This window comes from Apodemus sylvaticus, chromosome 14, assembly GCF_947179515.1.
Source record: "Apodemus sylvaticus chromosome 14, mApoSyl1.1, whole genome shotgun sequence".
Taxonomy (NCBI): Eukaryota; Metazoa; Chordata; class Mammalia; order Rodentia; family Muridae; genus Apodemus; species Apodemus sylvaticus.
In genome coordinates this window covers 10,810,650-10,827,728 of record NC_067485.1, presented here as the reverse complement: position 1 = coordinate 10,827,728, position 17,079 = coordinate 10,810,650, and the positions used below count along the sequence as shown (strand labels likewise).

Genomic DNA, 17,079 nt, shown 5'->3' with positions numbered 1-17,079 from the left:
CTGTCTGTGCTCCAGAGGTTGTGTTGTGAGGGAAAGGAGAGCTGTGTCTGGCCGCGTCTGCGAGCCCATCCAAGCACTGTCTACTTCTGGTGGCAAGGCAGGGCATCTTGGAGGCTCTGTGGGGGGTGAGGTACATCTAGATTAGGCTCTGCTTAATTAGAGGACTTAAAGAAGCAGCTCAAGCTTAGAGTGGTTAAAATCTGGGAAACAGAAATCGGGACGTGGGAGAGAAAACGTAGAGACAACTGGACACAAAGGATGAATGAATTATGCTTTGGGAAATGTCAGGACGCCATGTTCATCATGCAGAGGGCTTTGAGAGCTTTGCACAACTTTGGGTGTCTTTTTTTTAAGTTTAATTTTTATATGTATGAGTATTTTACCTGTATGTGCATACCTAGTGTCCATCTCTCCAGCTCATCTTGATGTTTTTGAAATTGAGAGTCCGAAGTGGTGAAAAAGGTGATTTTTTTTTCTTAAACCTTTCTTCCTTTACAGATATTTCTGTAAAGAGTTGTACTTATGAATCTGGAGGAGCTATGGGTACTTGCTTTCTGCTTGGACTTTTCTGACAGCAATCATAGATGCAGCCTATAAGTTCTAAAATAATTGTATATCCAGATTTACTGGTGATGGTGTCTCTACCTTGTTGGTAGCTAGTTACTGTATTTTAGAACCAGAGGGTAAGAGCCTTTTAAAGCTTCATTCTGACTACCCTAGAAAGTTAACTTGGTTGTGTATTTGCAGGTTGATTCTGAACTTGATTCCCAAACTTGCTACCTAACCTGGCTTCCTAATTAAAATGTGGGAAGGTTTTGTTTTGTTGTTGAGATGGGTGTTCCTGGCTGTGGAACTCACTGTGTAGACCATGTTGGCCTCAAGCTCACAGAGATCACCCTGCCTCTGAGGCTGGGATTAAAGGCATTCACCACTACACCTGGCTATTGTTTTTTATTTTTTATTTTCTCTCTCTCTCTCTCTCTCTCTCTCTCTCTCTCTCTCTCTCTCTCTCTCTCTCTCTCTGTGTGTGTGTGTGTGTGTGTGTGCACACGCGCACTCCTCCTAAACCCCTGTATTGATGGGACTTCTTGACTCACTGTTGACAGAACATCAGCATATCCCCCTCAGTACTCTCCTGCTTATTCATCTCTCTTGGGTTTCTGATGCTATTTGAGTTTCAACTTCAGTTTCACAGAGACTTCCAATGTACATGAGGCACACATCAAGTTGAATTGCTTCTGCTTTTCTTGATAGGTTACTGTACTGTTGGGCTAGCCTTCAACCCCTGTCTCAAAGAATGTGTATTGTCATGTCACAAATGGGCTGGGAATGAAAGCACGAGTTACTATACCTGGCTAATTTTCCTTACATGTGGTGTCCACATGTAGTATATATGCTTCCAATGCAGAGGAAGGCCTGACTTTTGTTTCAAGGGTTTCTATGCACTTCCCTTCCTATATTCCTTCAAGTGAGTGAATTTACATCTGTGAAGCGATGGCTCATTGTGGCACACAACTTTCCTGTATTCTTCACATTCAGAGTTACCAATCCACATGTATATTCAGATGTCAAATGAGGTTTAACAAAGCTTTTCTATAATAAATAGACATTTCATACATGTCTGAATTCTCTTATGAGAGGCAATATTACAATACCATTTTTCCCTCAAAATTCTTCATAGGCATCTTGGGGTGGGAGATGGCTCAGCATTGTTCTTGCTGAGGATTCCAATGCCCGTAACTACTCCAAGCTCCAGGAGATATGACAGCCTCCTTTGCCCTCCTCCACAGGCACCTATGATTATATGCACATACACGTGCGCGCGCGCGCGCGCACACACACACACACACACACCTCAGTGCAGGCATAGAATCACTTATGGGTCTGAGAACCCAGCTAATAAAAGTCTTGGTCTCGTGGTGTGGCTCATGGGCTGTGTGCTTGTGAAGCTTGTCTTGTGTGTATATTTAATACTTTGATGCTGTCTTTACCATAGCATATTCATGTTTATGGATCAGTTGTCTGTAAATAGACTTGATTGTGGAAAACTGAAGCAAACTTAGAATACCCGTAAAAATGTAGGCTATAAGGCTCTACCTCTGAATCTAGCTAATCTGATTTTTCATGCTTGGTCCTGAGAGATTTATTCCTTTAAAACTCCTAGCTATAATTTTTCTCCAAGGTTTGGCTTAGGTGCTGGTGAGTTGTGGGTCATTGTGTAGCATTGATTTGCACGGGGTGATATTGTAAGGAGAATTTGCTTTGACTGAAAACTTTGGGGGAAATTTGAGGGATTTTTTTTTTTTTTTTTGCTTGATTTTTATTTTGGGTTGAAGCAGTAAGAGAAGTTTGAGCAGAGAGTGAGGGAGTTGCTTTTTCTAGGAATTTGAAAGTCTGAGCATGAACCATGTGTATCTGGGGAAGAGTGTTGGAGAGTGAGCTCTGTGTTGGTCAGGGAACAACTGTTTATTCCTGTTGGTAGGGAAGAGCTGAGGTGCTCATCTATGTTACCATGTTAGGATATTGAAGTCTCCTGAAGCTTAGCAGCATTTTATATACATTTAGAACATATTCCATTAAAATCCTCATCTTTGTTTAGACTCCTAATCAGCCTTCCTGAGTGAGCTGGTGACAAACCCCAGTCTTCCGTTGCTTAGGGTGACAACTTGGGATCATTTTGACTCCTGTTCTCCCAGCCCATATCTCTGCATCAGGAGTCCCGTGGGCCCTTTGTCTTCTTCTCACCACAGCAGCACTAGCACCCTGCCTGCTGTAGGTCGCCTGCCCTTCGCATTTAGATGACTTCAGCTCTGAGCACGCTAGCCAGAGTACATCTTTGTGTTGTTTTGTCAGGTTTCTGAGCTGCCTCCGCAGCTCTCTGAGTCACCCACGCTGGAGCTACAGTATCTCTTAGTCCTGAATCTCCTGCCTTTCCCATGGCTGCTCTACTTCTCTTCCCTCTTTGATCCCAAGCTTGCCTCTTCTCCTGTTCACTTTCTTCCCTGGCAGCTTTCATTTCTTGCTGACTGAGCTCAAATAAGGGAAGACTGGGTTAAAGCTGATAAGATAATGAGATTGTGTTAAATACTGTAAAGACTAGTTTGAAAGTAAGCATATGGAGCTGTAATTCTTGGTCTCAAATGATATAATCTTATTTTAAAGTAATAAACAGTATTTTGGAGAACTCAAAAGAATATAAAATATAATAGAGATCTATTTTTTAATATAAAACATTTAAAGAAAATTGACTAGAGAGGAAGAACCTGGCATTTGAGTTGTGCTGCAACATGGACAACTTTAAAGGTGTAAATATCATTTATATGTGTTGGGGATTGATTCTAATGCTTTGATTTAACCAGGATTCTGTGTCCAAATGCTGAAGGACCTTGTCCTCAGCTCTTTTTTGATAGATTAGTAAAGATGCCAGCAGCCAGTGGCTGGGCAATAGGAGATGGGGCAGGACCAGGAGCCTTAGGTTTGTGCAGGGGAGGAGAGAGGAGAATCAACTTGACTTTGCGGGGTGTGTGTGTGGGGGGGGGTCCGGATAAATTTAGAGTGGAAGAGGGAAGATCAGCATAGACCCGTGGGCCTCACATAAGGTGACATGGCAGGCAGCAAAGTTAAAGACAGATTTAGAAGGTGTTGAACCAGGAGTACCAGAAGGAAAAGTATGCTAGCCATGGGAGGATGGCAACTACCCAGCCTTTGAGTAGCCTAGGCATTTTAAAATAAACTGTGTGTGTGTGTGTGTGTGTGTGTGTGTGTGTTTCATTAGTAGATCCAAATTGCTGTGGGGCAGGTGGCTAGAAGCACAACTTGCCAGGATCATAAAGTGGAGCAGTCCAAACTTACCACTACATTTATGTCAAGCATTTCACCTATTTGTAGAGTACAGTTAATGAAACATCTTCTGTTGTTTAGTAATTTTAGGATATCCAGTAATTTAGAATATTTTACTCTCTCAGAAACTACATTAGCAGTCATTCCCAGCTGCCCCTTTCTTCAGACCCTGGTGACCTCTGATCTATGTCATGTCTCTGGATTTAGCCATTTGTTTCGTAGAAGTAGTCTTATGTGACTACTTTTTATTTAGCATTATGTTCAGGGTTTATTCCTGACATAGACTTTTTTAATGATTCATTTTTAACTTTCATCATATTTATATACTCATACATATACTCAAAGAAGATACATCAAGAAACCCATCCTCTTAGACTGACATACATAACTAAGTATGAGTGAAATCAGCCGTGTATCTCATTAGCATGCTGCTGGTATGTGGCTAAAACAAGCTTTCTCCTGCCCAGCCCTAGCTAGAGGCAAACAGGGAAATGACTGCAATAGGTGCCCTGTGCATTGTGTTGATGCTGTTAGGTGAAAACTTTGCTTCAGGTAGTCAGCTGCTACAGAAGTCTTCACTCAAAAGTAGCTCAGAGTGCATCTGCAGTGGTGGCTCTTGATACCAGCTTTGCTCCATCCATAACAGCAGGTGAATGTTATGGTCAGGCTTGCTGGTGGCAAAGACCAAGTCATTGTGCCCAGCAAGTTCTAGGCAGTTGTGAGCCTCTAGATGTGCAGGGAACAAAACTGGGGTCTTCTGCAAGAGCAGCAACTGCTTCTAACTGAGCCACCTTTCCAGCCCCAGCAATTATGTTCTTACAAAAGAAGTTACTGTGATTCCTGAGATAGCTGTTCTTGTAAAAAATTTAAAAATGTAACCTTTGTGAGTAACCAGCATCCCTGTGGTTGTGAATATTCCATCCTTACTCCATGCCTTCTAACAGATTGCAGCAGTGACAGCCAGGACAGAAGCTCCGCCACATTGTTTGATCACTCTGTGACAGGGATAACTAACTGGTCAGGAAAGTGCTCATTTAAAGTAAAAGTACTTCTTGGAGTTTTGTTTGCTTGTTTGTTTGTTTTTAAGAATTAGAGTATACACGTTTAATGGTTCATCTTTTTAAATTTACGTATCTGTATCTTATGTGCATTGGTATTTTGTCTGTGAGGGTGTCAGGTCTCCTGGAACTAGAGTTACAGACAGTTGTGAGCTGCCATATGGGTGCTGGGAACTGAACCCAGGTCCTCTGGAAGAGCAGCCAGTAATCTTAACCATGGAGCCATCTTTCCATCCCCCCAGTTCTTGAATTTTGTTGTGAAAAGAAAGTGCTCAGTTTTAATTTATGAACAGGTATTAATTGTTAAGATAAACAGTGATGAATCAATGCAAATGATTACATTTAATTTTACTCATAGAATAGGTAACAACATCCTTTAACATGGCATTAACAGCATTTACATTGTTTTTATTTTTCAAAAATATGTGTAAAATATGTATAAGAGTCAGGTGTGCTGGCTCAGGGCAGAGGCAAGAGAATTGAGACTTCAGGGTTGGTCTGGGCTACAAAGTGAGACCTTAAAGCAAAACCATCCTAAATGTCTATATTTTACATCTTTCTGTCAACTTTGTGTGTGTGCGTGCATGTATATTTATGTGTGTATGCAGTGTATGTGCCTTTGTGTGTGTGTGTGTGTGTGTGTGTGAGAGAGAGAGAGAGAGAGAGAGAGAGAGAATAAGAATCTGCCTTGTATGTGTGTATATATTTCTGTTAATCTTTTCATAGTCAAATTACTCATGAGTTTCTTGGAAAGAATATGTTGTTTGTGTATGACCATAAAAGCAAAGATTCAAAAAACTTAGTATTCATAGACAGACCGCGGGAGAAAATCCACTGGGCGCTGTTGCATTACTCATGTGCATCTTTAGGTCCCTTGTTGGCATGAGAGGGTGAACTTGGAATGACCTAATTGACAGTAAGTAGGAGATTGAGTATGTCATGTGACGAAGCAATACTGACCTTACAGGTATCTGTCTGTAACCTCGTGTCATCACCCAGATTAAGATACAATTTCAAGCTCCACAGAAGGCTTTGGAACCCTTCTTAGAACCCGTTTCAGTCTCTAAAGCATTTTTGAATGTCATTAAGATAGAATGATAAAATATGTAATTTTTTTCATTTTTGTATGAAGTTCAGTCATATTTAGTGTCTGGAATGATATATTCTAATGTACGAATTCCATTTTTCATGACCAGGACTTTTACATACTCTGGACATGTACTTGTCTCTTGGGTTCACAGCATCCATTTATGTCATATATATACATGGAAATGGAATTGGTGGGCCATTGGGATTTTTGTTCAACATTAGTGGATGCTGCCAAGCATTTTCTAAAGTGGCTGAGCTGCAGTGTATGAGAGGTCTGTTTGGTCTATGTTATCATGAATATTTAATTGCTCCCTCCCACTTCTTTGGCATATTAAGAGCCCTTTGGACACAGAGCCTGTAGTGGTAGTTTAATGTTTAGTTCTTTAGGAGCCATTGTAGTGATTCCCATGTGGCTGTACCAGTCTGCAGTAAGCAAGAGTTCTTTCTTCCCCAGCATTTGCAGTTTTCCTGATGACAGCCATTCTGTCTAAGATAGAATCTCTAAGTAATTTTAGTTTTACTAAAATTTATTTACTTATTTATTTTATTTTAGTAAATTTATTTTTTTTAGTAAATTTATTTATTTTAGTAAATTTAGTTTTTGATGGCTAAAGATGTTGAATACTTAAAAACATTTATTGGCCATTTGTATTTCTTCTTCTTTTGAAAACTGTCATTTCATTAGCCCACTTTTTGATTGGGTGATCTTTTTGGTATTAATATTTATGTCTCATTATCCTAGGTATCAATCCCGTCTGCTGTGTGCTTGCTAAAGAGTTTTCCCCCAGTTCTGTAATCTGTCTCTTTACTGTGCTAATTGTTACCTTTTCTGTTCAGAGCCTTTTAGTTTCATATCATCCCATGTGTCCATTCTTGGGAATATTTCCTGTGTTCTTGGAATCATTTTAAAATAGTCCTTGCATGTATTTATCTTAATGAGTATTATCTATAGTTTCCTCTAGTAGTCTGAAAAGTTTTGGGTCTTACAATTAAGATCTTTGATCCATTTGGAATTGATTCTTCTGCATGTTAATATGTAAATTTCATATGCCATTTGATGAGCCTTTCTTTTTTCTAGTATATTTTTGACTATTGCAGTGTGGGCTTTTCTGGGTCCTATATTCTGCTCCACTGGCCCGCTCGGCTGCTTTCCTGATAGTAGCACAGAGATGTAGCTCCCCTGGCTCCGTGGAATAGCCTGAGACTGAGTGTTGTGGGACGTGCAGCCTTCTTCTCTCCTCAGGGTTGCTGTGCTTATTGGAGCCTTTGGCATCTCAGGATTATTTTTTTCTGTTTCCGTGAAGAATGTGATTAGAATTTTTATGTGATTGTGCTGCATCTTTAGATCTCTAAGGGCAATGGGGCCACTATTGCAGTATTAATCCTGAGACTATGACCGTGTATTCAGTGTCTTTATAGTCGTGTTTTAGAGATTTGTCACCTCCTTAGTAGATTGAGTCCTCACTTTTTAAAGCTACTGTGCATGGTTTCTTTCTTGGCAAGTTTGCTATTGAAACAAAGGAAAGCTACTGTTTTGTGTGTTGATTATGGATCCTGCTACTTTACTGATTGTTTAGAAGATTTAAGAATATTTTTTCTGGTGGAACACTTAGCATTTTGTAATTATAGGACTGTGTTGTCTGGAAGTTGGGACCGTTTACTCCTTTTTATCTGTATCCTTTTCTTTCTCTTGTCTTTTTTAGCTAAGACATTGAGCTTTGTATTTTTGTTTTAAAGATTTATTTATTTATTTATTTATTTATTTATTTATTTATTTATTTATACATACACTGTAGATGTTTACAGATACACCAGAAGAGGGCATCAGATCCCATTACAGATAGTTGTGAGTCACCATGTGGTTGCTGGGAATTGAACTCAGGACCTCTGGAAGAGTAGTCAGTGCTTTTAACCGCTGAGCCATCTCTCCAGCCCCTGAACATTGTATTTAGTAGGAGTGTGCAAAGCATACCCTTTTATCTTACCTTCAGCTTCAGAGGATGCTCCCAAATTTATAGACTGATGGCTATAGGCTTGCTGCCTGGATCGTTATTATGTTGAAGTACGTTCAGGCTTTTTTTTTTTTTTTTTTTTTTTTTTTTTTTTGGATTTGGTTTTTTCGAGACAGGGTTTCTCTGTGTAGCCCTGACTGTCCTGGAATTCACTCTGTAGACCAGGCTGGCCGCGAACTCAGAAATCTGCCTGCCTCTGCCTCCCAGAGTGCTGGGATTACAGGCCTGCGCCACCACTGCCCAGCTTAGGCTTTTATTTTGCAAGGATGTTGTGCATTGTCAGAGGATTTTTTGTTCATCTCTTGAGATGATGGTGTGATTTTTATGTTTGTACATTGTGTTACATCTAACACTTAATGATATGTGTGTGTTGTTGATTCATGCATTTATGAAATGAATGGTATGATAATGGTATGGTAATATCTTCTTGAATTAGGTTTGCAAGAATTGTATTGAGAATTTTGTCTGACATGCAGGGAAGTTAGTCTCTGTGGCTTGCTTGCTTCCTGTGTTAGGCTCGCACCTGGCTTGAGTATTAGGTGACACTTTGTAGAGCGAGTCTGCTAGTGTTCCTTCTGTTCTTGTTTAAATATGTTTTATTTGGTGTTCATTTTCTAAACATTGACCTGCTCTTTCACAGCCTTTAATCACAGCTGGTGCTACAGTGACCTTTCTACCCACTCATAGCACTGAGCACCGTGGTGCTGCGTGGCTTCCTCTTGCTACACTGAGTACCGTGATGCTGCGTGGCTTCCCTTGCTGGAGTGCCTTCCTTAACTGATAAAATATAGAAGTCAACAGACATGGTGAAGGGCAGCTGACATTTTGAGGAATTGAATAACATTTATGTTCTAAATCTCCTCAGTATTTACTTTTAAAAATAGATAGTTGACCCTTCCTGGTAGTGGTATGTGTTAGGCTGTCTTTGACAGTTTGGTGTATCGTATGACAACTCTTACCCTGAGTCTGCTCATCTTAGATGGCTCTTTGAACCTCTGCTTTGCCGCTGAACTGTTTGGTTCTGAAGAAGGGAATGAGTGGCTACAGGAAGTTTAGAGACAGTTTTGTTTTCTGGTTTTATGCTTTTTGTTTTACTTTGAATGCTTCTCTACTTTAATTTCTGATAAAATGTTTTTCACTTGTACTAACTAGTCTTCTTAAACTGAATTAGTCTCCTTTTGCCCTCTCTTTCAGGCCTTGTACTAATGGAAGAAGCACATGGCACCTGTGAAGTTAAATGTCACCTCCCCCCCTCCACTTGGGCCTTCTGCTTGAGACCTGCATGTGACTTTTCACCTGCGACCTACGCTCTCCGTATCTACTGACTTTGATCACAGGAAAGTGTCTGAAGATTTGTATCAAATGACGTCAATGGCCAGCTTGTTCTCTTTCACTAGTCCAGCTGTGAAGCGATTGCTGGGCTGGAAACAAGGTGACGAGGAAGAGAAATGGGCAGAAAAGGCAGTGGATGCCTTAGTGAAAAAGCTGAAGAAGAAGAAGGGTGCTATGGAGGAGCTGGAGAAAGCCTTGAGCAGCCCAGGACAGCCAAGCAAGTGTGTCACGATCCCCAGGTCCTTGGATGGACGCCTGCAAGTTTCCCACAGGAAAGGCTTACCCCATGTTATATATTGCCGTGTTTGGCGCTGGCCAGATTTGCAGAGCCATCATGAGCTAAAACCATTGGATATTTGTGAATTTCCTTTTGGATCTAAGCAAAAGGAAGTTTGTATCAATCCGTACCACTATAAGAGAGTAGAGAGTCCAGGTAAGTTTCACTGTACTGAGAATTTTGTTTTGTTTTGTTCTGGGTTTTTTTTTTTTATTTTTTTATTTTTTATTTTTCCCGAGACAGGGTTTCTGTGTGTAGCCCTGGCTATCCTGGAACTCACTCTGTAGACCAGGCTGGCCTCAGAAATCTGCCTGCTTCTGCCTCCCAAGTGCTGGGATTAAAGGCATATGCCACTACTGCCCGGCTTGTACTGAGAATTAAAAACAACAGGTTTCACTATTTTGCATATAACTAGGCTTATCAGCTAAAAGGTTGTATTAACCTTTGTTAAAGATTCCATCTTAGAAGGAATTCTAGCTTTTGTGAACTTTGAACTCTTGACTGCTATTGGTCCTCATTTTCTCTAATAACACCCATTTCCTTTCTGTGGCTGATGTGGCTCTGTCATGCTTAACACTTGTTCCATGTTCACACTAGATCCTTCTTTCCTGTTTGTTTGGGAACTTTGTTGTTACACATTGTCAACTTTTCTAGCTTTACATTTCCTCTCTACATGTCTCTTTCATAAAATTATTTTTACTTTGTGCATGTGCACACATTTGTGTCATGGTCACATGTGGAGATCAGAGGACAGACAACTCTTGGGAGTTGGGAGGGAAGTCTTTCCTTGCTCATTTCTCATTCTTCAGTGTCTAGAATAATACTCTTTACTAGGTACAATGGTCAGTTGTTGGTTTTTTTTTTTTGTTTGTTTGTTTCTTTGTTTGGTTTTTTTTTGCAGTGAATTAATTACATAAGCTGATATCTTAGTCCTTTTATTGCTTCTGTAGCAGACTACCACACAGACTGGATAAATTACTGAAAAGAATTCAAAACAAAATCAACATGTATGTCCCCAGTTTGCATGTAATTAGGTTTACTAACTAAAAGGCTACTTTAGCCTTTGTGAAGATTAACAGTAGAGGTTGTGGAGGGTGGAACGTCCAGGATCGGGACTGGAAGGTGAGGATCTTGTAATGAACTCTACCCCAGAACAGAAGAGTGGCCTGGGTGTGAGTGAGCCAGAGGGTGGAGGGGAGCGAGATAACAAAGAGACCTACTTTTTGTTATCCTTTGGTGCCAGCATCAAAGCCAGAGTCTTGTGCATTTTAAGCAAGTACGCTATCATGGAGCCACACCCCAGCCCAAGCAACCGCTCATGTACGGAGTCCACCTCCATGATGCAGTCTCATTACCTCTTGGGAGACCCACCTCCCAACAGTGCCACATCCAGCTCCTGAGCTTTGCAAGATAGATTCACCACAGCAGCTGAGATACAAATCAGGGTCTTAGTTATTTTAGATGCTAATAATACATAGCTACACCTGTGGTAGTGTAAACGCAACACACATGTGTTACCTTGTATTTTCTGGGGATCAGGCTTTAGTCACCTTAGCAGCATCTTTTATGAGTTTCTAATCAAGGTGTTGGTCAGGGCTGTGTTTATCTCCAGAGTTGAGATGTGACAAGATTTAGTCCCTGTACAGGCCATTGGATGCTTGCTGATAATTGGCTGAAGATTACCTTCCTTTGCTTTCCTATGCAACCTTCCTCAGTAGTTCATCTGTATATTTATTCTCGTACAGCTGTTCTTCTCATAGTTGTAGACTTTTTCTCTTTACCAGACTATCTCTGATAGCATGCTTATATGTGGTGGTGTTCTGTCTTCTTCAGAGCCAGAAACAAGAGAGTTTTCCTGCAAGAGGAATTGAATTCTTAAACGCTTCCCCATTACTTTATCCATAATTCTGTTGATTAGGAGCAAGTCATGGGCCATATGCTGAAGGCAGAGGTTTATTTATCCATTTACCTAACTGCCCAGACTCCACACTGGAGGAATTGGGAGGGAGCCTTGTGTAGCTGAATGTGGAGGCTAAAAGACTAGCAGTGCCCTGAGTGACTAACATCCAATCATGAACTTTAGAGCTGTGTGAGGCGGAGCTCAGTCTCTTAGGAAGCCCCAGGAGAGCTATAGTATGAGGGAACTGAGAAAGAACAAGGCAGATTTAATGGAGGAATATTTTCTAAAAAATTCTCAAGCTAAATATTTGCCAGCAATACATCTAAGAATTGTATCTGTTCCTTCAGCAGTGGTTATGATACTTTAACTTTGGAAATGTCTTGCTAGTTCAGCTGATGGAAAAACTGTAGAAACCTCGTGCTTGATCCCAAGTCTATACATCTCCTGGGGAAGAAATAGCTCCACTCAGGAGGATTAACTTAACTAGTGTTCCTCCTTGACCAATTAGGGACAAGAGATGCCTCTCTCCACTGGTACTGTTCTAATAAAGGAAGTTGTTGGTGACTCTGGCTGCAGTGAATGTGGACATATGCACTTTCCTAACTCTGCTAGTCTCTTTTGTAGAGTTAGAGATAGAGAAAGCACTGACCGGCCAGCGTCCCACAGCAATAAAGTCTTTGTTTTAATGTTGTAGACAAAGCAGCTAAGTCTTATACAAGAGTGTACAGAGATATAGGGTGGAATGAGGACGTATCGCAGAGAGAAACATAATAAAAGGTATGGTGAGCACAAAAATAAGGCCTGCCAATGTGCAGTATTTACTTGACTAGAAAGTATTATCCATTGGCTAAGATTGTGGGTCCTGGAGTTATGATTTTGCTATATATTTATTACGTGTAACCTCAGGCAAGTTACAAAATCTTTCTGTGATTTAATGTCCTCTTCAACTGGATAATACTCGTATTAATAACCTTCCAGAGTTGTCCGGGAGATCGGTGAGCCAATGTGTATGTCAGTGCTTAAACATTACATTGCCTGAGCTAGTTTGAAATCAAGGATCATTTCTCCAGAGGAATCCAAGTGGAGCATATGAGGAGTGGGCAGAGAGGAAACGTTTAACCACACAGCTACTTAGTACTGAAACTGGAAGAGTCCAGTGGCCAAGCCATTAGAATAAACAGTCAGAAAGGACTGCAGATGGAGGTGTACTTAGAGGGCTGATTTTGAAGGAAAAGCCTTTTCACTATGGAGAATTGTTCCTTCATTGAGGAGGCCTTACCAGTTCAGTTCTCTAAATGCTAAACACAAGCCCTCTGACTGACTCTGAAAGTGTTCAACATTGGGAATGTAGAGTTCTCAGGGTCCCACATACTGACCTCAACTCCCTCTATAACCTTACATCTGTCTAGATCAGTGACTGTCTCTTCCCCTCCTGTCTGCCTCTCTTCACTCCTGGCATCCTCAGGCGAAGGCCTCTTGGTCCAGTCAGGTGTTATTATTTTCACAGTATTTGGTACTCTACTGGATGGACATGCGCATTTCTTGAATTCTCATTAATTGCATTAAATGCTTATTATGGCTGTTTTGTAAAATGACTTAAGTACTACAGATGGAGAATGCCATCCTTTATGAACTCTGCTTCCAGAGTCCTTCACACAGGCTGAATGCTAAGGGTTTTTGGGTTTGGTTATGACATAAATACAAATCCAGATTCTGCCCCTCCTAACAGTAAACTTTAACCTTTAACTGACTGGTTCCTTACTGGCTGTGACTTATTTTTCTGATTGATTTTTGTTTTTCTTTCAGTCTTACCTCCAGTGTTAGTGCCTCGTCACAATGAATTCAATCCACAACACAGCCTTCTGGTTCAGTTCAGGAACCTGAGCCACAATGAACCGCACATGCCACAAAACGCCACGTTTCCAGATTCTTTCCACCAGCCCAACAACACCCCTTTCCCCTTATCTCCTAACAGCCCCTATCCTCCTTCCCCTGCTAGCTCTGGACCTGGAAGTCCATTTCAACTACCAGGTAAGACTTTACTGATAGGAAAATGATCTCTAAAACTAGGCCATTGTTTTAAGTGCTGGTCTTCTGAGTGAACTATTATATAAGACCTTGCTGTTGATGACATATTCTTGAGGAATTTATTTCTGGAAATTGGGGAATTCAGTCCAAGTGTTTAATTTGTTGTTAAGAGTTGTCTCAAAAACAAATTAGAATACTTCATCATAGATTTCAGTGCTGTACATAGCTCTGTCTCAAGATACCCCATGTAAACCTTGGGGTAAAAGAGAACTTTTCAGTTTTATAGTTACTGAGAAAAGTCTAGCTGTAATCTTTGCAAAATTTCACAACTCTGAGTGTTAGAAGCCCAAAGCTTTTATTAATGTGCCGTCATTTAATAGGGCGTGATGGTTACTGGGGGCATTGCAACAGAATGGACTAACTGTTACCATTAGAGCAGATGTTAAGTGACGCAGCAGTGTGTAGTGCTGAATTGCTGTACAGTAGCTGCAGTTTCTTTGGACATAGATTAAAGGAAAAAAAACTTCTTTGGGTTCCATTTCATTGTTAATCCTGGTACCCTGTATTACCTAGGACCTGAGTGATACACTTGTAAAAGGCTGATGCTGTGTATGCTCTTTTCTGTTCTTAAACAGTGTGTGTCCTACATATGTGTGCGCTCAGTAATGAATCCTGCTGATAACCTTGTACATTAAAAATGCTCTTAGAGTAATAGCTTTGAGCAGAATGAAGACCTTAGTCTTGGAGGAATTAATGTGTCTCATTCTCTTTCTCTTAGCTGATACACCTCCCCCTGCCTACATGCCACCCGATGATCAGATGGGTCAAGATAATTCCCAGCCGATGGACACCAGCAGTAACATGATTCCTCAGATCATGCCCAGCATATCTAGCAGAGGTGAGAGCAGTGCTCACTGCTTTCTTTTCTTGGTATTATTGTTACTTCTGTTAACTTCTTGGCCACTTTACTTTTTTGCAGTGCTAGGAATCCAACCCAGGGCCTCACACTCTAGGTAAATAATCTCCTGCTGAGTTTTTCCAAATCTTACTCTACTGTGAAAGAATCTTGACTATAAAACCGATGTGTGTTAGTTTAGTGGATTTGGCAACTATATGAAGTTTGGGATCAAAATGTAGGGGTTTTTTGTTTGTTTTTTTTACTTTTTATTTGTTCTTTGAGAATTTCACATCATGTACCCCATCCCACTCGTCTTCCCCTTCTATACCTGCCCTCTCACCCTTGCACCCTCCCTGACAACAGAGAAAACAAATCTCATGGTGGAAGCCACAGTGTGTCCCACAACGTACCCTTTTGTCCATACTTCTTTGCTTGCAAATGTTCATCGCAATAACTTGTCGGTGATGTGAGGCTTCTTTTTCTTAGCATGGTAGCCTTGAGATCCGGGTATGCTGTCAGGTTCTAATTCCTTAGATGACCAGTGTCCCTTGTGTGTGACACCTTTGTTTGCATGCTCCACTGAGGAGCTGCTGTGCTCCTCCCTCCTTTGCACCGCTCTGTGTAAGCCGCAGCAGGCACTGCTGCTGTAATGGAGTGGAGACTGTGGCTCCTCAGTTGTGTTGGGCTGTCTTTTGGATTACAGTACTCAACTTTTCTGTATCTGTGCTTATTTTCTTTCTAACTGTTCTGTCCAAATTGAGAGTGAAAGACTAGAGTCTCCAGCAATTAGGATAGAATTATATCTATTTCTGCTTTCAGTTCTTTTGAAGTTTGCTTCATGTATTTGGGGACTCTGATGTCAAAATGTTGAATTCAGTAATATGAATGCATTCAGCGTTGTGCAGCCATTGCCACTGTCTGCTTCAGAGCTTGTCATCCTCCTAAGCAGACTCTGTGCCCATTATACATGTCCCTGTTTTCCTTCCCTGAGTCACCCATCAGTAGTTACCTATGCCCTGTCTGAACTTTCTTGTCTGGGCATCTGTTCTATGTGGACTTCTCCAGTACCTATATGTCCTTCTGCATCTGACTTCTTTTTGTTAGCTTGGCCTTGCCAAGGGTTATACATGCCACAATATATGTTCAAACTTTATTTCTCAATAGGGCTGATTACATTCTAGTCTATGGTGTGGCACCTGTGTTTTGTGTATCCACTTATCTATTTATGAATACTTGCCTTCATTCTGCTTTTTGGCTGTTGCATGGTAGGCTCTTACTTGAGTCTCTTTGTACAATCCTGTCTTCCTAAGTGCTACATATATTTGGGAGTAGAATTGCTGTTCTATACTAATCATGTATAACCTTTGAAACCACCAGACTCTGTACGGCGGCAGCAGCACTGTGTTCCCAGTAGCACTACATAAGCATCCCAGGTTCCCCACATCCTTGCCAGCTTGCTCTCTGCTGTTTGTCATTGTCCATGCTCTCCTTGCTTATAATTATGCCTGTGAAGTCAGTAATGTATTACATAGAATGTTTTAATTGGCAAATAAGAAATGGTGGTGGTGTTTTTCTCCATAGTGTTACTTACCATCGTGTAGGGTTCCAATGCCCTACATTGGTACAAGTGTTTTACAGATCAGATACTAACATTTTAGGTGCTAGGGAGATATCTCTGAGTAAAGTCTTGCTGCGCACATATGGGGGCCTGAGTTCAGATTGGCAGCATTCACATAGGAGCCAGGAACACAGCACACCTTTAATTTTTGCACTCCTACAGGGGAAGGGAAAGTAGAGACAGAAGAATCCTAGTTAAGTTTGAGAGCTAGCCAGTCTTCTAAGCCAAGTAGCAAACAGCCTAAGAGCCCTGCCTCAAACAGCACTTACACCTGTAAGGCGGGATCAGTACTTGAGCTGTCCCTGGCATTCACACATGCACCATAGCACACCACAGACAAAGTAAAAAGATACTGCTATTTACACATTCTAAAGATCAGCATGTATGAGTATGTGTTATATCTGTGATGATAACCACAGCTAACCACATACCTAATGGTGAGGAACTAGGTTTTCTGCAGTTCTGGTTTGCTCAGAACTTTACCTAGTTTTTTAGTTCATCTTTTTGTTTAGAATAATCTTACAGGTACTGATGAAAATCTTTTTAGTTGCTGAAAAAGAATTTTACTTGACTAAGGCTGTATTAGTTTCTTGTAGACCTGTTTTGGGTGTGCTGTAGCTACTGCATTAGGAATTGTGTCTTTCCCAAAGTGTTATGGAACCCCTAAGCCTCAGCATGATTGTATTTGGACATGTGGGCTTTCAGGAGGTAACTGGGCCTAAGTGAGGTCAGGAGGGTAGGTTCTCCTGGTGTGGTGAGCATCTTTATAAGAGGAGGTCACTTGTTCTTTCTCTGTCCTTGAGCACAAACCAAGAGAATGCAGTGCTAGCAAAGAGCTGTCTATAGCCAGGAAGTGGCCCTTCATTAAACACTGAAGCTATGGCCACCTTGATCCCAGACACCCTCCCTGCCACAGGACTGTGAAGCAGGGCTCTGTTGCTTGCCTCACTCCTATCAGTGCTGCTTACTAGAGCATCCAAAGCCACCTCAGAGAAGGTGGTACCTAGAATGGGTGCCGCTAGAGCAC

The 17,079-nt window shown here is 41.1% G+C and overlaps 1 protein-coding gene across 4 annotated transcripts in view; it reads left to right on the top strand.

Moving 5' to 3' along the window:
• Smad5 (SMAD family member 5) overlaps nucleotides 1-17,079 on the top strand; it is a 55,313-nt gene that overhangs the window by 27,268 nt on the left and 10,966 nt on the right. For all 4 annotated transcript variants that reach the window (XM_052156540.1, XM_052156538.1, XM_052156539.1 and 1 more), the window contains 3 exons: nucleotides 9,194-9,764; nucleotides 13,315-13,539; nucleotides 14,315-14,434. In XM_052156540.1, the coding sequence (XP_052012500.1) occupies nucleotides 9,362-9,764; nucleotides 13,315-13,539; nucleotides 14,315-14,434 (748 nt within the window). In that variant the 5' untranslated portion in view covers nucleotides 9,194-9,361. The remainder of the gene's footprint in view (nucleotides 1-9,193; nucleotides 9,765-13,314; nucleotides 13,540-14,314; nucleotides 14,435-17,079) is intronic.